The sequence below is a fragment of the Oryzias latipes genome, chromosome 12 (assembly GCF_002234675.1).
Source record: "Oryzias latipes chromosome 12, ASM223467v1".
Lineage (NCBI taxonomy): Eukaryota > Metazoa > Chordata > Actinopteri > Beloniformes > Adrianichthyidae > Oryzias > Oryzias latipes.
In genome coordinates, this window is record NC_019870.2 from 6,468,404 (window position 1) to 6,491,650 (window position 23,247).

The 23,247-nt window shown below is 37.2% G+C and overlaps 1 protein-coding gene across 4 annotated transcripts in view; it reads right to left on the reverse strand.

The window, feature by feature from the left end:
• The window catches only part of dab2ip (DAB2 interacting protein), a 153,674-nt gene that overhangs the window by 93,761 nt on the left and 36,666 nt on the right, over nucleotides 1-23,247 (reverse strand). For 2 of the 4 annotated variants that reach the window (XM_023960457.1, XM_023960455.1), the window contains exons 2-3: nucleotides 12,254-12,363; nucleotides 2,469-2,587 (exon numbers count right to left, since the gene is read on the reverse strand). In XM_023960457.1, coding sequence (XP_023816225.1) covers nucleotides 2,469-2,587; nucleotides 12,254-12,328 — 194 coding nt within the window. In that variant the 5' untranslated portion in view covers nucleotides 12,329-12,363. Of the gene's footprint in view, nucleotides 1-2,468; nucleotides 2,588-12,244; nucleotides 12,364-23,247 lie in introns of all 4 variants that reach the window. The other 2 variants (XM_023960456.1, XM_023960454.1) reach the window with 1 other exon arrangement.

Below are 23,247 nucleotides of genomic sequence, written 5' to 3' on the forward strand. Positions count from 1 at the left end.
GTAGCACAATGCACCAGGGCCTATATTTGCCCATCTAGTGATCATCGATGTTCACTGTTTCTTTTGCAGAGACTTCTAGGAAATTTTAAATTGTAAATTTGAACAGATTTACAAAACAGCAAATGCACTATACAGTGCACTATGTAGTAAAGTGGAAAAGAAATTCAAGCATGACCTCAGACTACTCCGGACTACTATTGACTCCAGACTACTATTGACTGCTCAGCTTACTGAGTAGTCAATAGTTAATAGTTTAAAGGGAAGGTTTTGGGGAAAAAAATAGGAGCAAGATTGCAGAAGGCAGAAAAAACTGAAACTGGACGGAAACAAACAAAAGTCAGCTCCCTTCATCTGTCTGAACCAGAGAAATTGTTTGCCATGTTCTGAGGGATCCCTGACGTTTTCTTGTGATAGTTTGTATAAAGTCAGCTCCAAGTTGTCAAATGGAAAGCTATAGAACATCTCCACAAATGCAATGCTTTCTTTAATTCAGACCCACAGATGGGCACCTTGGCTTTTAACCGGAGACGATGAAGATAGGTGCTGGGAGTGATAGCTGTAAGTCTTGCATGCATAAAGAGAGACATTTGAGGATCGGCAGCAAGAGCAAAAGGGTTTTTACAAGACAGCGGGGCCTGGACTGCAGCCCTAATTGATCTGGTTATGCAGGCGGGTGTTTAGCTGCTTTGCCAGGCAGCTGGAAGCCTGAGGAGGTTAGTCAAAGTTAGCAAGAACTGGCAATTATCACACCTCGAAGAAATAGACCGTTACATCACAGTTTACGGATGCAAACCAACTTTAAGTTTGTCACATTAACTACAACACGCGTGGATTGGTTTTTGATAAACATGAGCCTCATTTGTAGCTGATGCTTGCTTTCTACAAAAATGCATGAAAGTTTCAAAAGTTTTACCGCTTGAAACAAACAAAATCCTCAATAAACCCCAGAATATTTACATATATATTTTAATATACTGCCACTATTTCAAGAAGTTTTCAAGTGATAAGGGTTCATCCTTAATTGCACTATCTGTATGTTATACTGTTTGCACTTTCTTTTTCTCATCTGAGATGCACCACCTGCCAACACCAAGTCAAATTCCTCGTTCTGTAAAGTGCACTCTACCGAACCTGGCAATAAAGCTTTTTCTGATTCTGATTTCTGATTCTGATTCTGATTCTAAAATTGTAGCCCAGTTACACACACTGTGCTTTGTCATTCATTCATTTTATTGGATACAAACCAGGAGGCGATAGCACTAACCAAGTCCTATATGTGTACATTTATTTTTCTTTGCCAAGCAAAACAAGTCTAAGAGAGGAAATCTGAAAAAGAAGTTAATGCTGAATCAATTTAATTGAATCGAATGAATTCCGGAAATTGGCATAAGCCAAACGGAGGGGTAGTACACTCAGAAGGCCGTCTATGAAAGGAGTGTAGGCAGCAAAACCCACATCATGGCTGACTCGAATCTTCATTTTCAATTCCAACACAATCGAACTTAAGCCAATGTGAAGCAGACACATGCAGAAACCTTCTTTTCAAATGTTAACCCAATATAACCATTTGTAGCATATTTGATACACAAATTTCTGAGAATCAAGTTTCATTAGCATGATCCAAACCTTCCTTAAAAACCCATTATAAATGACTTGGACCGTGTTCTCTGCCCTGTAGTTCATCATCATTCCACTAGGGGCAGTAAAGAGGCTTCAACTTGTCATTTTGAAATGGCAGTTTCCATTAACAAAAACACTTTTGATGGGAAAAGTTATATTAATTTCAAAACTTTAAGGTGAAAATAACTCATCTGTTGTTATTCAAATTTCTAAACGACTACTTGCTGCATTGTTGATAATTCTTTAAAATACAGTTACACCATCTTAAAAATGTGTGGACCAAATTTGTGTTTTTGTTTCTCCTAAACACTCAGGTTAAACTTTTTGCATCCTAAACAAATATTATAGTGAGCAAAAACTGACCAAATCACCCAAAGTATCATTACTGATGCTATCTATATATCAATAAAGAAATTGTGGGGTTTTTTTGTTAAAAAAAACATCTTTATTACCCCAAATTTGGATTTTCTATCAATTATGTGCTTTAATGGGCTTTAGAGGGTTAAATATTCATGAAAACAGAGTTTTCAAAATACATTTACAATACAAAAACATTCTGATGTTCACAGATTTACAGTCTTAGAATAAGTGGACCAAATCTGAAAACAATAATTAGCTCTGAGCTCTTTGTTCAAAGAACATCTGCACCCCAATTGTTTGGCAAAATCTCTGTTTCTAGAGGAACAAAACTGTGACCTTCAGCCCTTAACCTTGTCCTCATGTCACGTCTTATGACAGAACATCATCAGGCTAAGCCTTGAAAGACAAAAACTCTCACCTACTCTATCTAATTCAAACAGGATGTAAACAGAAAAGCTGAAGGGTTAACGCTGGCTGTGTGGACGTACCGGTCATGGTCGAAGCTCCTGAAGTTAGGAAGGATGTGTCGGAAGCTGGCGTTGCGGTCGAGCTTGGGTTGACTCTTGGTGCGTTTTATGGAGCCTTTCAGCCGTCGACTCAGGAAACCCTGAAGGACAAACAGTAGAAAATGTGATGTCACTCCTAGTTTGTCAGGAAAGAGAGCCTCACGTCTGCCACATCTATACAGCAGATACTTTTCTGACAAGAATATCCTATATTTGACAGATAGAGAGGTCACCTGTCATGGATATTGATCATGTCTGAACACAGGAGGTAAGGAAGTCCTGCACAGAATGCATTACATGCCATCAAACTCTAACACAGACAAATAGAACACGAATGAATTAGATTAAAAGGGGCCGCTCTGGAGGGCGGACGTGTGAAACTGACAGGTTTGATTTTCGTTTTGCAGCTCATTTTTCTTTGTCTAACATCTGCAATTGCAACACCCCAAACACCTCGCCGTCTCCATGGAAACAGCTGGCAAGCTTTTAAGTGAGACTGAACAAATGAGATGATTGGCGCAGACATGGTGAGATGTTTCAAGTTTATGGAGGAAAAAACGATCTGATGGCTGCTTATTGGCTTTTCCCTAATGTTGTCACGACAAGAAAACACAATTGTGTAATTATTACCACCAACAGTGTGAATAGGTCTCCGCAGGCTGCAATGTAATGCAACAGGAATAATTAGACAGCGACTTCCACACAGCTTGGCAGCCGATCACAAAGCAGCCTTAACGTCCTGATGAAAACCACCTGCCATCAGGAGGCACTCCGGCTCACAACAAAAGACTCGCTTGTGTCAGGACGGTGAAGTTAAAGCCAGTGATGAGAGCGTTCATCATCAAAAATATGCATTACAGTTGCCTTTTGATGAAATATTTCAGGCAGGAGTATTTACCGGAGCGTAGCAGAAACAATGAAAGAACTGTTCTCATTATCTGCAGTGTTCAAAGAGAGGTTACAGCTCCTAAAAAGTGGGTTTAGTTTGCAATTTAGACCACTTTGCTCATGTTATTCTGCAGAAATATCCCTTTTGGGTGAATATCAAACACCCTTTATTAAATGACAAAACTATTTGGCCATTTAGTCACATGCTCCTGTATGAGGTTTGACTCGTATGGATGCTGAGTGTTTTTGGGTTGTACGGTGCCCGTGAAGGGTCATAGCGACTGCATTTTAAAGGGAACGTAGGTGTGTCTTGTAGTTACTTTAAGGCTCTTGCAGTGACTTTAAGGATAATAAAACGTTCGATAGTTGTGTGCGCGGTAAGTGCATCATAGTATTTGTAAGAATAATGTAAGTTTTGTACACATTTTTCACCCACACACAGCCTGTGTCCACCTGTAAAGGCCGTGTCACACAGCCACTGTGGACATTTTGTGCAAATGGCACGGATGAAGTTCGTCAATCGTAAATATATACTGAAAAAGTGATGCTTTTCTTTATAGTAGTGGTCTTTACGTGAAATGTTGACAGATGTGTCATAAATGAACCACGGAAGAAGTACAAGTAAACCACGCAGAGAATATATAAATCAACGTAAAAGTCAAATCTGGTCCAAAGTTTATGTGATAATTACGAATGTGCGGTGTCTATGCGAAATAAAAGTGATACATCGATGGTATGTATGTCCGTTGGACGCATGGAACAGATGAGGAAAGCCACAAATGTGCTTATGTATCCTGCAAAAATTACGCATGATTGCACAACATTTACGGAATAATTGTGTATACACAACATTAAAGACGCGTAAACTTTGTAATTCTGAACCAACAATTTTTTTTTTTTAAACGAATTTACGTAAAGGTCAGTTGGCTGAAGCCCTCGACGAATGACAAATGCTACAAATGACATACACAGTATCATGCACAAATCACAAATACCAAAATTACATACGTGAAAAACGTACGTAGTGGCAGTAAGACATGGCATGAGGGCAGATGTGACAGGCATTACCCTCACAGATGTAGGTATTTAGCCTTAGATTTAGCTTTATAGGCAGAACAAACCTGTTTTTGTTGCAAGAGCAGAAACCTGAAACAGTTAATACTTTTTTGTGTTGAAAAAGTCTGGTTTGTTTAAGGTTCTGCCTGTGCTGCTGCAGCCTAGACGGATGAATGTACATAAAATGCACTCTCCACCACAGTCTGATGGGGAATATCTGCAAACACTGGATGACCTTTGTAACTTTAAGAAACAGAGTCTGTCTTTTTTTTTTTTCTTTTTTTTTTATAAACAGCTAGAGTGCTGCTTTTTCAGTCTTGTCTGTTTCCCAGATGAACAAATGTTAGTCTCTTCACTCTCTACACCTTCGCCTATTCTCTTAAAATGGAAATAGTGACAGACTCATTTGTATTTGTTTTTGTCAACAAATCCTTCTATGTTAGTCTTTGTTATCTTCTCTGAATCTGTGAGCAAATGAAGAACAAACCTCAGTTGTAGGGTTTAACGTGTTGACATTGTTCATTTTAGTCCTTCATTTATAGGGGTGTAATGATTCATTTTAACAACAATTCAATTCACATCATAATTTTATTATGACAATAGGATTCTTAGTCGATATTGGTTCATTTTGAATTTAAACAGCGTGACTCAGAGATAAATACGATAAGTACGTATGGAACAGTGCAGGTGTAAATTAAGTGTGTACAAACAAACAAGTGAACAAGAATTAATGGCAAATCCATTCACATCTTAGTTTCATAAAGTTCAGCCCACTGTTGTTTTTCCACACTGTCTGGTCACGTCTTTGCAAACTTCATAGTGTTTCCACACATTGGACTGTAATGATGGACTTATTATTTTTTACTGCCATCACGCGTTGTCCACTGTGACGCACCAGGTCGTTTTTACGTTATAGTAAAATAAAGTCATCCAAATGGTATTTTGCAGCATTGATACAATAGATTTTTTTTCATTTTGAAACTATTTTCATAATAGTATATATTGATTCAATTAAAAACTTTCCTGAGACTGATCGATCTGGTTGGATCGTAGGAATATAAATCAATTCATCGATTGAATACCCCTATTAATTTGCGATAAAAAAATCCAGTTCTTATTGTTAATGCAGTTTCATCTGATTTTACCATTCTTTGGTAATGATTACATTTTATTAGCAGAAGGTTGACATATCAGTTCTAACTGATGATAATTAAACATTACACTTTAAAAAAAGTGTTACACATCTATACACCATTTGACATTACTCCTACCTAAACCTTACAATTACGAGGCACAGGATATTCAACATATATGGCATCTAAATCCAACCAAATGTAGTTGAAAGATTGCAGTCTTCCATTGACTGTAAATGAGAACTGGACTCAGTGACTCCCCCCCTATATATATATATATATATATATTCCAAACAGAAAGTACCCACTGGTTCCAGGACGCCAAAACTTTTATTGAGAAATTAACAGCTATTACTCAGTCGTTCTATTTATTAGAATAACCATTCTAGGTCTGCTAACATTTTTTTCCTTGATATTTTTTTTCTGTGGTGCAAGTTATTAAAGCAATAAACTGGCCAATCAGAGGCCTCAACAGAGGAGGTGGTGTCACATCCAACGTTTAAAACGTTTGATTGACAGATTGTCCCAAGCCCACCTTCAAGTGATAAGGTTGTGGACTTCTCACAAGCTCACCCCTGATTGGCTGTTTGCCATAGAAATGATAATTTTTGACAAAATAATGGTGAGTGCATTAACCTCATTTAGTTGGATCTAGAAGAAAGTCATTTTCTAAGTGAGATCACACTCACTCGATCCAGTTTTCATATACAGTCAATGGATTTCTACTATATGAGAATGAATGCACCGGGAAAGGCCCTACTGGACAATAGAAAACAACTACATTTTATGTTTTTTACTTTAATTGAACAAGACCTGTGTATGATTTCCTGCCGAAGATAGCAAGAAAGGGAACAGAACTTGACAAAAACAGTGGCGGTGCAGTAGACAGGTAATAACACAAACACCTCTCTTCATTTCCTCATATCATAATTCACGATCAATTTCAGCGTCAAAGCAATTCCATGCTTCTTCAGTTGAAGCCCCTGGAGGATGAGTCTGCCTGCCGCTGTGCGCCTGTCCACAGCAAACATATTAAAATGCTTCGTTTTGAGCGTCTGCGGCGAACAGAAACCATCCGTGAGGTGACAGAAACACAAAACGAAAGGAGCAAAAAATAAAACTGCTTTTTCTTCTGCACCCCATAATCCGTCTCGCAATCGCTGCTGCAGAGCTATACAGGACAGGGTGAAAAGGTCAGATGCCTGTTTCCCAAATAACAATCAGTCAGAATGACTGCTGCCCATATTAAAACCAGATTAAACTCCAAAAGGGTAGACAAAACTGCAGGCGCACTGCAAAAATGTCAGCATTTAATTCACCTTCACGCTATGAAATGAATGCAAAAAAGAAAGAAAGAAAAGGGATGCACACAGACACAAAGAGAGGACAGAAATAGAAAAGACATCAAAAAAAGAAAAAAAAAACCTGAGAAAATAACAGTGAGCGGCTACCGGGGAAGGATGACCTACAGGAGGAAGATAAATGGGAAACGTGTGGGCGGCAGAGCACGAGCTGATAGCAAAATGAAGCTAAATGAGGAGGAAAGTGAGGAGAAAACTAAAGCTAACAAGTGACAAGGTCAGCGGAGGATAACAGCTCTGCCGTGGAAATCGGTTCAGACAGATGGGAGACAAAAGATAGTCGAGGAGGACGGAATTTGATTGGTTCCTCTCTGTTGTGTGTTCTTGCGGTTATTTGTCTTTTCCAATTGTGTACAAAAGAAACCATGAAATTCTATCAACGTCGACGGAGTTTGTGACCAAACTAAAGACCTTGGTCTTGAATGGGATAAACTAAGAGGTTTGACAGCACCATGGGATGGAGCGCGCCTTCCTGTAGGGCTGAGGTTGGAAAGTCCTGTGCAGAAGTCTGGAGGGGTCTGCAGAGTGTAACTGCTGTCAGACCCCTGCACTCCACCAGGTTGTTGAGCCCCCACAAACACCATTTATGGCGCACAACTCAGGCTGAGATAAAGCTGATCCTGGAACGTTTTATCCACATGGTCCCACAGCTGTGCCTGCAATCAGCTGGAATATGGATGAAGTCTTTATTGATTTATTTTTGTCTCACGAATATACATGAATAGATTTAGTGACTGAGGCTTTTAGTAATATTTCAAAATAAAGTTGTGGTTTACGTTTCAGGACATCGCGTCAGCGGTCGCCACAGTGAATCAGCTTTCACTGTTTTGCACAGGTGGTTTGGCAGAGATGCCCTCCCAGACACAGCCCTGCGTTTTTATCCAGGGTGGGAACCGGCACAGGTAGATCCAGATTTGGGCTCCATTGTGGCTACGTAGTGTGAAGTAGTGTGATGGGTCTTGCCCAAGGACGACTCTGGATGAAAGTCACTGCGCCACCTGAGAAATGAGTCCTGGTTTCTCGCTCGTCAGTCATACACCCAGCTAACTGAACCATCCAGATGCTAATATTTCAAAATAAAGTAGATTTGGCTTATTGCACTGTCATAAAATAGAAGTCCAAAATGAAGTGGATTCTTAGGTCCAAATAATTCAAATAATCATTAAGAGAAAATCTAAAAAAAAGTTTATTTAATTTTCTGATCCGGAAATTTTAAAAATGTTTGAATACTGTGAAATTAAAATACATAGTCATAAGAAAGTAGATATTACTGCCCATCTGGCAACAGTACAAAGTCTATCTTGTTGCAGTTAAATTATGTTTCTTTTTGGGTGGAAATCAATTACGCTTGTTTCAGAGAAAAATACTTCAAATATTCATAAAAAGCTTTCAGACAAATTTTTATTGGTTTTACAAAGTTTTCTTAAAAATAACAGTAATAAATATATATATATATATATATATATATATACATACATATATACACATTATATATATATATATATATATATATATATATATATATATATATATATATATATATATATATATATATATATATTACCATATTACAGCTATGAATAGAAAGTGCTTTTTCAAAAATAAATGTATTTCTTTTTTATTTGAACAATAAAATAAATGCTCTCAATACTATTTTTATTTTACTAATTCATTACTATAGCACTAAAATTTGTAGGATTTACTTTAGCCACAACAAAATCTATTTTTTAAACATATTTTCTGTTATAGCTTGTTGATTTTTGATATATATATATATTTTTATATTATATATATATATTTATACAATGCATCTTCTTTTTATTGCGTGAAATAAACCAATAAATCCACATTGTTCTTTTCGTGTTTGTAAAACAAATTTAGCATTTAATAGTAATGTGTCTACTCCAGCCTCATTTCATGTTTCTATAGCTGACAGCAGAGGAGGAGGAGGTGTAAAAATCACATTTCCATTTAATGGATCAAACAAATTTCAAGGCTATTGAGAAATCCCATCAATATGTACTGAATCACACTGTTTTTACGTTTGTCTTTACCAGCTCTCATACGGCGAGCAAAACACAAAGCAGGCATGGAGATTTTTTTGTTTTACTTTTTTAAACACTCTAACAATAAATCTGCTCAGAGTTGAAGTTTTCTTTTCCATTTGCTCCTAAAATGCTTGAAACATCTTCATTTCACTTCTCTTGCAGTTTGAGGCTCCCATAATGGGGCTGATGGAATCAGTGCTCAGCCAATCAGCAGGGGGCTCCCTGCTTTCACAACAAGCCTGAGTGTCTTTCCCAAACTAAAACGTGATGAAAACAAGGACGGGGTGATTCGATTAGACCACCTGAGCTCCTCTCTGAGGAGACGGCGAGTAAAGAGAAGGGAGTGAGGGGGTAACTGAGACCCACCTGAAAATCAATTGGTCAGTGGGAGCAATCAGCGGGGCGTGAACCTCAGAAACTCTGTTTTCTTCCATTAAAGTAGTAAAAAACAACTAAAGCTAACTCCTATTTTTATTTATGTATAGCTATATATTTCTGTTGTTTGTCTACTTTAGTTTTGTTTTGACTGTTTGAAATGAACCATCTTGGCATCCTGCCTCTCACTAGCCAATCAGATCGCTAAATGATTCTAATAATTGGATCCTTCCATCATTTCTTGTCTTGAATATTCATTACTTAAACCTGGCTTTATATTCTGCTGCCAGTCTATTTTTTCATCAGGAGAAACCGTTATGACTGCAGTGAACTGAATCTTCAAAAAATGGTCCATGAAGGCAGACGCCCTTCATCACTGAGAGTGACGGATATTTTGATTCGCCTGCACTACAGTACATACAGTCATGACAAAAAACATTTATGCTTCTGTTTGAAACACTATAATTTCAATTAACATCTATTCTATTAGCAAAAAGATCAAATTGTTATTGTAAAAGCACAACATTAGTCAACAAATCCTTTTTTTTTACAGATCCACAAATTTAGTTTAGCAGATCCAAACCTATTTTGCATATATGGCTATTATTTTACAACTTCAAAATAAAGACATATAATGTATTGATGGGCTTTCTGGTTCAAAGTCTGCGATTAGCTTTTAAAGACTACAACATTTTCAAGTTCAAGTTTTTCCCAGTTTTCTTTTTCTGTTTTCGTAAGAGAAAAAGCATTTAAGTGAGCCAAATCATAGGTACCAAAAAGAACATTTTCATACCAGAATGTTTCATGTAGTTCAATGTTTATTAAAAAAAAAGGTGTTCAAATAATTGCAATTTTGAATGTGATACCCAGAAAATCCATAAGGGGGCAGCTGTAACACATCACTACAGCCTTTAACCCCTTATGCTATCCTATGACCCCACCCTTACATTGACGTGTTCTCCCTACCATGACAAAGGTGGATAAAGGTGAACAGGATTTCATGTAATCCGTGGAAACCAGTGAAGATCGCAAATCATTTAAGAAAAAAGGTTCAGCGCACAGTCTTGTGGGGTCCAGATGACCCAACTCCCAATGTTAAAGTGCCTAGGATAGTACAAGGGTTAATTAGATCTATAGAGGGAGTTAAGAGGTCATGTGACTCAGGCAGGATGCCTCCGCATCCTTATGTTTTACCTGAAGACGCTGTTTCAAAGTCAATTAGTCAACATTCACCCCACATCTGACTCTGTTACCTCTTTTTCAGCTCTAAAATCATCTGGATGGATATGCTAGGATAAATTAATTATGTTTATTTGTTTTTTGTTTTTTTAATTTTTTACCCTACAAGAAAAATATACATCCCAAAAGCCAGTCAAAGATGTTAGCCGTCTAAATCTACAAACTGTTCAAAGTTAGAAGGGAATATTTGGATTTTATCAAACATGTAATGTTAGTTTTGTCAAAAAACTGCCAAAAGATTGTCAATTTTAAATAAATAACTGACTTATCACTGACTTAGATGTTACTAGTTACTATTAAAGTCCCGCTGTCTTTTGATGTATTTTCAAAGCTTTATCACTGTTTTATTTACTATGATTGTGCTTTTTATATGCAAAATCAAATATTCTGTCGTTTTCTAGGACATTGTTTCTGAAAAAATGCTCCGTCTGCGCAGAGCAACACCGCCACTCTTTTCCTTGTAATCGGCGGCTTGTAGCCTAAGTTTTCTACGACACAATTACGCTTTTTGGGAAACTGAATTTTTGCATCACCTCCTTAATCACAATGACTTGATTAAAGAAATATTCAGAAATGCAATTTTGAGCTTATTGTTTGCATATACATCCTTCATCATCAGATGGCCATGTAAAAAAAAAACACATTTTAATTGAAAGTGTTTGTAGGAGCCATAAATGTGATTGTAATTCACCTTACTGCCAGTAGGGAGATTCTGTATGTAAAGGAAGACGTCACAGTGTTTGTCAGGTGTTTTGGCCCGGAAGGGCAAAGGGTTTTGACCACAGTATCGCACGAGCGTAAGAACGCAGGCTGGTCAATGTCACACGCAAGTATGTATGTAAAATGACAGCAAATAAATGTCAATATCGCCATACAAAATGGGAGTGGACATTTAATGACTGGAGCAAACAGATGCGCGTCAACCTCACCTGGGTCAAAAACAACCTCAGTAGCTGAGTTGTAGGCTTAGCTCCTTCAGTGTTTTTGTTTTTTTGTAAGCAACAAGTAAAACCCCTGATATTTCATCGGGTAAACTTGTTGTTCTGAGGTGATATTTCACCAAGTAAGCCAATAGCAAAACAACAGAGACCCTCACAGAGACGCCCAGAGTTTCCAAGGAGGCCTGGTAATGAGACAAGCCCTGCTGGCATGACTCTAAGTGTTTACTCTTCACCTCTGGGCTGTCATCTCCCCACCAGTTATTTATTAATGGGAATACACTATGCTAATTGCTAATTATCTCTAAACCGATGACTCATGGCAGAATTTTCTGCTTCATTAACTCACTGTTTATCTTTTGAATTAAACATGGCAGAAATCTTCTGCAGCAAGATGACTGACAAAGAAGTGCTGTGTGTTTGACAGAGTGGAGGCATGATGCTGGGATGTGTGTGTGTGTGTGTGTGTGACAGCTTACTTGAAGCTTGTCAGTCATACTGGATGCTAAATGGAGGATTTGAGTGCAGAATGCAGTGTGTGCATGAGCAGACATCAAACGGCAAAGCTCTCCCAGAACTCCATGGTCACGCTAAATGAGATCCACATTTGGCGTCTGGACACCTCAAAGTCTCCTCGACCAGGACCGTGAAGAACCGCCGGCTCAAGCTAGAGGTAAAGTCGGGGGGAGCAAAGAGGCGGGGACATGAAAGCGCACTCACAGTACTCACTGTGACTCTGAAAGGCGTAGCGGCAGTGGAGGACGGCTCCATGGTGGCAGAGGATTTGTCGGAGGAGCCGGGCATGCTGCGCCGACGTCCTGTCCTCTCTGGAGGAGACTCTGCACACAGAAAAAGAGATTTAGGATGACGGACTACAGAGATTGGGGCGATTTTATGTTTTCTACTGTTGGATTAAAATAATACTAGCTTATTATTAAATGTCCACTAAAAAACTTTTAGTTATGCTTAGTCATTTAGCACGTCCTTTTATGTGACTCGGTTATGAGAAAAAAGGTGTCTGCTGCAGAAAATGTGAAGAGAAAGGTTGTTTTGTTTCTGAAGGAACCACTGGGAACGTCTTTAGTCAGAGCACAGTGAGCAGAAGAAATTAGCCTAAAAAGCCTTTTACTGACCAAAACTCCCAACAAGATTTAGCTAGTCCTACTTCACAGTTTGAAGAAAAACAAAAGAAATGTTTTTGTGGCCATTAAGCTTCTCATTTATCAAATGCAGCTTTTAAATATATACAAAAATGTAATCAAAAAGTGCTGTATTTTTCTCTCTCTCTCTATATATATATGTATACATATATAATATATTATATTATTAACATTTTTTTTACTTTAGACGGCAGCACATACAAGCTCCTTTCAAACAAAAATAGTCATGTCAAGAAATAGGGACACCTTCATTAAATAATCAGCTCTGTCCTAAAAAATGTTCATATATTAATGTCAAATCATATTTTGAAAAATTTCCCTCCAAAAAAAGGGATTTAACAAAATAGAACTTAAACATTACTATTATTATCCTCATAGCCAACATTCATATTTTAATGGACATCAAAGTTGGGACCTTCTGTTGGCTGTTTTTGCTCCTTTGGCTGAAATTGTGTCATTGAAACTTTCTTTTTATGGCATCTAAAAGTCTCTTAAATGTGTGGAGTTTCTAAACATAAGTAGATAGTTATAAATAGGTTTAAACATATTTTTAATGTCACGTAGATCAATCAGTGGTGATGTTCAAAGTGATATTAAATGTGTACAGAAAGGCCATTGAAAGTACTAACTACTAAACGTCCATGCATCCCTGAAACAAGGAAATCTTAGATGAGAAAGATAACACAAATTGATTTTTCTGAGAATATCATTTAGAAATTTAGTTTTTGTTTTTTTTTTTTCATCCCAGATGTACCGTGACGGACCAGTGCTACCATTACCCCACCATGCAGTCTGGTATGTCTTACAAGCTAAGGAGAAAAAAAGTTCTGAAGCTCAACAATTAGTCTTAATCTCACGTGTTGAGAAAAAAAAGTGTACTTTCAGTTTATAGCAGACTGAGGCTTCTGCTTCTCCTCTTTTTAGCTTTCTATCACTTTCCCTCTCATGTTTATCCTAATATTTATCCTTTTTTGATTTTGCATTTGAAAAATTAAAAGGAAATCAAATCAAATAAAAAAATTGACAATTTTCACAATTTTTTAAGTTTTGAAATGTTTTCTTTTTCTTTGCACTATAGCAGACTTACCTTTGAGGTTATCAAACTTTAAAAAAAGTTCAAAAACTTTCCTTAAAGGCAGTGAAGCCTCTACAGGAGTACCTTTCTTAAACTAGCCTAAAGCTAGTCTTTATATTGTTTCTGGATCAGAAAGTCTGAGAAAATGTGGCTGACTTATAAAACTGAAAGTATATTTATTGAAGAAAATCCAAATCAATGTAATGTTCTGGGCACTGAATATGACAACATTTTTTCATGATTTAAGGATAAAAATCTTAATCCTAACTCAGATTTATTTCAAAAAAACAAATTTTTTTCCCTGAAAGTTTTCTGTCAATGTTTAACATTATTTTTTAAATCTGTATTTTAAAGAGTTTTCCTAAAAAATAGTACTTTATTTTGAAAAAAAAAATCAAAATTACCTAAAATGTTAGCCTTTGTTTATTTCTAACCCTTGTGATATCTTAGATGACCCCACCCTTACATTGACGTGTTCTCCCTACCATGACAAAGGTGAAAAGATTTCATGTAATCCATGGACACCAGTGAAGATCACAAATCATTAAAGATAAAAGGTTCAGAGCACTGTCTAGTGGGTCTAGATGACCCAACTCCCAATGTTAAAGTGACTAGGATAGCACAAGGATTAAATAAGAACAGCATTGTCTGAATGATAAAATCTTGCGCGTTTGCTAGACAAAAGCATACAAAAAAAAAAGAATTTATGATTATCATGGAGGTTTCTGAGTCAAAAGTCTTTGTAGGAGGGAAGAAGCAGCAGATCTGGACACGTCTAAGAGGAATGTGAGAGATGCTGAGGATTGCAGACCTCACACATTTCAGACATCTGGGAGCGGTCCATGGTAGTTCATCCGCACTAAAGAAACACAAACTATTCTACCTGGGCTTTTGTTACATGGCTGTTTACAACAAAGTATAAAAGAAGTCTCATGGGGTGAACTCAGAGGTCCTCTAACGTAATCTGCACATTTAGGAGGTCTTTGTGAGGTCACTGCGTCGCTCCGATGACTTTAGATCATTCAAATGAGTCGCAAAACTGACTAATGGAATAAGAATTACAGTAAATGTGTGAGACTGCGTTAAGAATAAAGCAGAATTATGCTGTAAATCCTTTTGTCACGCATGCACACGGTACGGATAATTGGCTCTTCATTTCTTCAGAAGGTATTACTGTTCTCATTTTTTCGCAGACTTAAACTAACCCAGCTTGGCATTGGAAGACGCACCAACTGATAAGAATTAGTGTCTGCCCTCTCGGTTCATTTTCAGTCTTCAAAGGGGATTTGTCTTTTTCTCAAAGACAAAAAAAAAAAACAATCTGACAGAGCACTGCCAGAAGTGGAGACATACAAATCTGTATTAAGCTGCTTTTTAGTGCAGAAATTATTCAATATTTTAAATCAAGTGACAGCACTTTGTTTGCTTTACTAGTTTTCTGGCTATGCTCTTTCCTACAGACATGTTTCAATCTTGTTTTGTAAGGTCGAGAGGGCCGGACCCACAGTGAATTAATTATAATAAAAATGATTTGGGGTGGAATGTAGATGTCAGATAGTTTCACTTTAACCATTATCTCCCCATCCTCTTTGAACATTTAATGTGGTTTTAAAACCATTTTAAAGTGAGACAAAAATGTAGAAAAATGTTATTTTGAAGCCTTAGTCAAACGGAGGGCTGGACCCCTACGAGTGTATGTGAATGTTGGGGTTGTTTGGGCACATAGAGGGTTGTAGAGATGAGTGGCTGCTGTTAAGGGGAGCGTAGGTGTTTCTTGTCATGCGGCAATCTCAAGGGACGTCATGAAAATTGAACGTACCATTGTTGTACGTGTGTTAAGTTTGTCGTGAAGTATTGCTTTACAGTCACAGTCCAAATCATCCAAGCACACACTCTGCTGCTGAATACTACTGCCAACCTATAAGGACCAGCAGCAATGTGTGGTTCAGTGTCGTGCAGCCTGTCAGGGCAGTCACGGCAGGAAGCAAACCGGTGATCTTCCGATCAGAGGTTGACCGTATGAACCCTAGATTCAACAAATATGATGATGATTTAAATCACATGTGTCAAACTCAAGGCCCGGGGGCCAAATGTGGCCCTCCATGTCATTTTTTGTGGCCCGCGAGAGCAAAGAAGTTTTTAAATTCTTAAAATAAAGAATAAAAATTGGTGTGTATTTATTCATATCTAGGAGGTAACAGCCTTGAAATATCGGATTGAGCAGCTATACTTTAGGACTTAAACACTGTCCATATAACCTAACCTGACAGAATCAAATGTATAAGGATTTATGCTAGAGTAACAAGCAAACATATGTTTCTATGCAACTGAAATTGTCACTTTAAAGTTATAATAAATAAATAATCTTATAATAAATAAATAATGAGTTATTTAACATTAAGGAGTAGTTACGTTTATTTTTCATTTTATTTAGTTCGTTGTAGAAGTTAAATCTGGGCCTTTGAGGACAGCCACTATGCTGATGTGGCCCTCAGTGAAAATGAGTTGGACACCCCTGATTTAAATCAACCGAAATGTAAAAATTGAACATTTGCAAGATTTACTTTTAGTAACTGAGAGAAAAAAAAGGCACAAATTGATAGTTTGTGGCTGACCTAAAGTACGTGTCACACAGCCAATACGTACTTTTTGCACATGTTGCATAGATGAAAATGGGTCATACGTGAATGGATATACGGGAAAAAAGCAGAGGAAAGATCAGGTCTTTACATGAACTTTTCACACATGTATCATGAATGAACCAGGTTTAAGTCACAGAAGTGTGTCGTGTGTCAATTATGTAATTTTTACATGATATGTAATAATTTTATACGTGATATAAAAGTTATAACTGACAACTGTGACAGTGCGAAGCTAGAGTAGCTCAACTTCCATAACTTCACTCCTCTGGGGCTTCGTTTCACAAGGCCAGTCGCTCCACTCGTGCACAGCTGGCTGCTGCAAGAGCCAACTGGAGCCAACTGGAACCATGCACACAGGCGCAGACGGGTTAACTGTGAAACAACTGCTATTGAGACGCATGCTTCCACACGCTTTCCACATCTGTCTGCAATGCATCTCCACTAAATCATGGGAAATTTCCACTGCTGCGATGTTCTTCTTTGTGTTAGCAACCAACAACCACACACTTACTCTAAAAAACTTCCATTAAAACACAATCTCCAGAGGAAAACCATTAAAGAGAAGTTTAGAACAACGTGGGGGGTTTGATCTTGGATTGTAAACAAAATTATTCACTTTGAGTGAACTATATTTGAGGTGTGCAAAGGTTGGCGAAGATCTAAATTAACCACGACTCCTTCAGAATATGAAGGCATCCGATTGTTCAAAAATAACCGCAGTGACCTGAGCTCTTTAAGCCAATAGGATTGAGACGTTTAAGGTTTTCTGCGGTCTTTGTTTTTTATTTTTTTTATTTTGCTCCTGTTGGTGATATTAGTTCTTTCTTTTAAACTTTCAGACCATCTCTTGCATCAGACCAAATCAGTGTCTTATCAACTGAGATGAACTTTCTCCACACAAGATCAGTGGCAGCCCCAGAGGCACGAGTGCGTTAAAAACAGCTCCTCTTACACGGTCATGTGACCACCACCTATGAGGTGATCCGTAAAGTCCCTTCAAAAACAACAGAGCAGGAGCAGTTATCACTGGTTTGTTAATAAAGCAGTGGCATTTAGTCATTCACGCCCTGCTGTTGCTTTTCCGTTGACTTCATTAGGACATGCTCGTGAATGGATGACACGCCCATTTGTAGATGCAGGAGCAAGTTGAGATTCATGCTGTCAAAAATCAGTCTAGTTCTCTCATACATTTATAAGAAAGGAAATTGGATTTTAATGATGAGAATCAATGACTATCCTGTTATCCTAACTTCTTCTTATAGCAAGTAAGGAGATTCTGACACACAAAGAGCAAGAGGTGAGCATGTGCACCAAACTCACCTTTAATAATGAAGGCGTCCTCATATAAATGCAGCTTCAAGGACTCTCAAGAGAGGGTTTGCTTTTTATGTGAGATTCAGAAGACGGATGATAATTTGGGGCAAAGCAGCAACTCGCAGACATTTGGATTAAATCTTTAAAGTTAAGAGTCATATGAAAGTGTTAAGTATGCTTCTATTCAAAAATGTAGACAAATGCCAAGTGAAACGCTCTATTTCTGTTATTACTTGCCTTTGAACACCTTCAAATCCATTTATAGGGTCCTGGTAGTGGTTACAGGAAAAGGTGATGTGGAAGGCCAAATATGAGGGGGCTTCTACAAATCTCACAGAGACCTTTTGGAAAGTTACCAACAACCAGAACATAAGGATAGAAGGGTTTTAATGTAACCAGGTATGTCTCGATCTGATCAAGAGATCGGAAATAGGACCCGATGATGTAGTTTCCGACTCAATCGAAATTTGCTGTTGTACCCCAATCAGGATCGCAGCAATGAGTCACAAGAAATATGAACGTTTTAAAAAAAAACGTCACAACTCATTTTTAAGAATTTTGAATGGATATATGAATCACATCGGATCAAAAATGTTCAATAGTTCTGAAGATATTAAAGCTACAGTCATCAAACTTCTCCATATATGACTAATTATCAACTATGTTTACTAGTTAATAGTTAACAATCAATTTTTCTAGTTGATAGTTACAGTATTTAGGGCAGCAGTTTAGCTCATGCGGTAGAGCGTTCGTCCAACAACACAACCGAAGGGTTGGCAGATCAATCCCCGCTCTCCCCAGCCAGCTGTCGTCCCTCGAGCGCGACCAGACTGCAGCTCACCGCTCCCCCCAGGGGATGGGTCAAATGCGGAGAAGAATTTCCCCATTGTGGGATAAAGTATTAATTATTATTATTATTTTTACTTGATTGTCAATCAATCAATCAATCAATCAATCAATCAATCAATCAATCAATCAATCAATCAATCAATCAATCAATCAATCAATCAATCAATCAATCGATCAATCAATTAAATTGATTGATGTGAAATAGTCTATACTATTATTACTATTACTATTACTATCTAGACTATTTCACATCAAGCTCACCTGTGGACAGCTAGCAAGACATGTCCCCAACTTCAAGCCAAGTCCGTATCTAGCATGGGGAAAAAAGTGCTTTTGCTTCCAAGCTGACATGTTTGTCTGGACATGATCATATCTTTTTTCACATATGTGCATTTTAATGAGAATATATGTATTTATTCAACGGCCTATATCATGCAAAATCAACTTTTAGCTAAGCTAAGTTAATTTCTCATGAAAAACTACCCCAAAGCGCTATTTTAATCCATTCACGCATTTCTGAGTATTCCTATAAAAACCTGCTCTCTTAACACCAGCCCATCCCAATCCATGAAAACAAGCGGTTCTCACATTGTGACATCACAAAGTGAGGAACGGCCCCTTCCAGGAAGAGGGATTAGTCTTCCACTGCCACCAAGGCCCCCAGGCTAACACAAACACCATTTTTCTCCATGGAGCTAGCGGTGATTGGCTAAACACCTTTCATTTTTACTGTATATGCACATCCATCTATGCAAAAGTTCAGAAGTTGTTTGTTTTCGTGGGCGAAACGCAAACACGCTGCAGAGGCCAGCTTGGATGTCATGATGTCGGTACCCACAAGGAGTGAAAGACGTTGCCTCAGACATCCAGTCATTTTCCTTCCAGATAGGAAAAGGAGCTGCGAAAATAAATATTTCATAAAAAATGTCTTCTTTTGTGTGCTAAAGGGAGTATACTATTATATATTGATATAGTTTACTCTGAAAGGCTTATAAATGTCATGATAAGCAAAACAAGGAAAATAGAAAAATAACTAGATGGTATTCATTACAGCCGAAAACAACAAGGGTGGGCATTGCCTATAACAGGCTGGATGGACTGCCAACATCCCCTCAACCATCACTATTAGTGCTTAAATGTAAAATGAAGTAAACCTAAACTTTATCACAGCATTGATGTCCTTCATCTCAAATCTGACAAGAACAGCTGTCCAGAAAGGTATAGACAGCAGAGATGGAGGCAACGGTTACAAAAGATTCATCCACTAAAAGCTAAATGTCACCTTCAAGGCTTCCAGACCTCTTCAAGCCCGACAGGTGGGCGGTTATATGTCACACACTCTGCCGCAGACAGTATATATTTAAAGGAACAGAAAAGATTATATTTTTCTTGCATAATGAATTTCTTTTATGTGGCGCCGCTGAAGTGCTGTGCTTGTATCTCATGATGTTAATAAAAATTGACTCCTAAGACACATATAGTCGCTCTACTAGGACTGTTTCATGGAATGTTCTGACTGGAGATGATGGCTCTGATTAAGGATTTTTCAATGAAAGAAAAAAAATTTATGAGTTGATGCAAGGATGAGGCTGTTGTGTAGAGTTTTCAGCATGTTATTAAATCAGAGAAATAGGTTTACGGATTATGAGTTAATGGATTTTCCGCTCAGGGGAACTCATTGTCCTTGCCTGGTGATGACTTCTTCACTTTTTTGTTCATGTTCTTCAAGTGGTTTTAAGCTAAAACCGAAAATCTTTCCGAAAAGCCTTTCCTCACACTTTTCTTTAGAAAAAAAAAAGGAACCAATAAGTTGGCGGGAACTGCCATTTTAGTGCCCAGAAAAAGCCACATTTTCACTATTTTAAACTGTCTGACATGTAAAACATGGCAACAAAAACAGACTCTAAATGTTCTTGCTGATACAATTATTAATGCAAGCTAATGAAGTAGTCAGTTTAAAGATCCACTTCAATAAAAACTGATTTTGTTGCTTTTTAACATGTTCTTATGACACTTTTCCCATAATGGAGGACCATATAAAGAAATTAAGCTAAAGTTGCATTTCTCAGTGTTTCTTTATTTATTTAGGTGTGAATCTGGAAAATAATTGTTGGAAAAAAGATTATATTTGTTATGTATTAAATATAATGCATCCACTTGTAGATGGATAAGTCCATATACGTTTTCCACATCTGAACTGGCATCTGTCTAGATAGATTCAGTTTTTTGTTGCACCGGTAATGCTAGGTTGGGGTGTGATGGGCTGTAAGCTAGCAGGAGAACAGGTAAACAGATGGTTCTCCCAGTTCTAGGTGTTGGGAAGGGGGGGCGGGGTTGCTCCGCACCAACAGCTCAACACAGTGGGAAATTTTAATGAACTACTGCTGCTCTGTAGAAACTGTCCTAGAAAACGACACAGGTTTCTCGATTTTTGGCCAAAAATGACATTATCATAATTAAGAAACCAATGGGAAGGATTTTACAAAGGATCAAAAAATGATCTTCAAGTTTGTGGGGAATATACGTAAGGCTGTGTGTCACCAGAGCCTGGATCGATTCAATTCACAATTTCTTTTTGATTCTTTCAATGTACTCGATTAAATTCAATTCAATTCAAGTTATAATTTACACATTTAGACATATTTAAAATACTTTAATAATCCATAAATGTTTGAAGATATTCAGATTTAGTCAGCAATGTATATTTAGGTTGACGGATAGTTAGATTCCATTATGCGTTAGCATCAAATTAGGCTTTACTGCTGTTATGCGTTAGGTCACAGGAAAAGGAAAGACATACAAGATTGATCTCTACTTTTATGGATTGATTATTGATCAATTAAGCTTGATTAATCGATTTTATCAACTCAGCACTAAAAATACAACAATGCCCTGCAGGACTAATCGTTTTCCTGAGTCCTTTCTGTCTATTCCAGGGTCAGCATGGAGCTGGTTTCCTGCATGAGACAGTGGCATTCAGGTGAATGTGACCTCAGATGGAATGAGTCACGAGCTGATCCATTAACAACACGAGGTCACAATGACTGAATAATACTCATCTGAAAAAAGACAACACAAAGCAGAAGCGGAAAAAAATTATTAAATGCTGGGGATTTTTTTTTCTTTTTTCTTTTGATATTTTAATCAAACCCAGCAGATGTGTTCTGTAACCTGACCAGCAAAGAGAAAATCCCTGCACAAACACCAGCTGTGAAAAAAAGATGGAGTGGATGGAATTAGTGATTTCTGGATACAGTCTGCAGCATCTGAGTGAGAAAACTAAGAAGTGTTGGGATCTAACATAATGTTAATAGGTATCGACTTCACCTAAAACCAAATGAGACACATAAAAACAAGATTTAACAAATTAGGACCTTTAAAAGAAGAATAATTTAAAAATGAACCGGTTCAGAGAAATAATTATTCCTGAATGCCAGAACACTATAACTGACAATTACCAGCTGTTTCTTAGACAACCAATTTATTCTATTGATTTTTAAACCTTGTGAGGTCATTGCACATAGTTTAGTCCCTTAAATTAATGAATCCCGTGGAAGAAAATTATTCAGCTGACTGATTTTGATCTAATTTTGATCTGAAACAAATATTTTTATGAGTTATGAGAAAATGGAAAAAAATGTTCTCAAAAGAGGTTGTTCCTTCTTTCATGGCTGCATGACTTCCTTAAAAGTTTTATTTACAAGAAGATTTCCCAAATAATTTACGCATCAATTAGTTGCATAAGTTTCTATCTATGATTGTGATGTCAGACATTTGGAAATGGTTGTGCATTTTATGACCTTGGGTCCTCAGTTCCAGGATGAGCCTATTAATTTCTGAGTAACAAACCCAGTCATCTTAAAAATAGGCTGGTTTCTATATTTAATCTTGCAGATTTTAACATTAAAGCAGAAACAAAAAACAGAACTTTAAAGCAGAACTGTCTGCAACCCTTAACCGCAAAAGAACCATTTAGGGCTGTTACTGTTAAGGGTTGCAGACATTCAAATCCTAGTAGGAGACGAAAAATCTTACTTTGATATCACTTTGCATTCATTACGTTTTCACTTTTATAATAAATATAAATGGTATTTCTTTTTTGGCTTGTATTTAACAAAAAATATAAAGAGAAACTAGCATTTTTCATATTGTCAAATAGTTTTTATTTTTTCATTTTTGACAGAAACTCGTGTGGCTTCCTTTAAAAATAAAAGCCTTTATGACTAACAAAATGATCCAAAATAATAATAAATATACATTCTTATTCTTTTTTGGCTTGCATGAAAACAGAAATATAAAGAGAACACGGAATTTTTTTAGTTATTTCTAAATATATAATAGGTCTTTATTATTATTTTGACAGAAGTTCGTATAGCTTCCTTTCAAAATAATCCCAGGAAGAAACATGCATTCATTGGTTTATTATCGAGTAGAGAAAGTATATGAAGAATATACAAATATATATTTTAGCCACTCCCCTATCTGTTGTGCAACAAAAAATAATAAATGCCATAAACTCGTAAAATAAACTGAACAATCAGGAAAATAGTCCGTTTTTTTTAACCAAAGTGTTGCTTAGTATTTGAAATCTGTACATTCTGGAGGAAGCCCTGAATGAACAAGGCCTCATGGTGTCAGCAGGGATGTAAAAACGTTTACTTTATCTCACTTCTAGGTGCATCT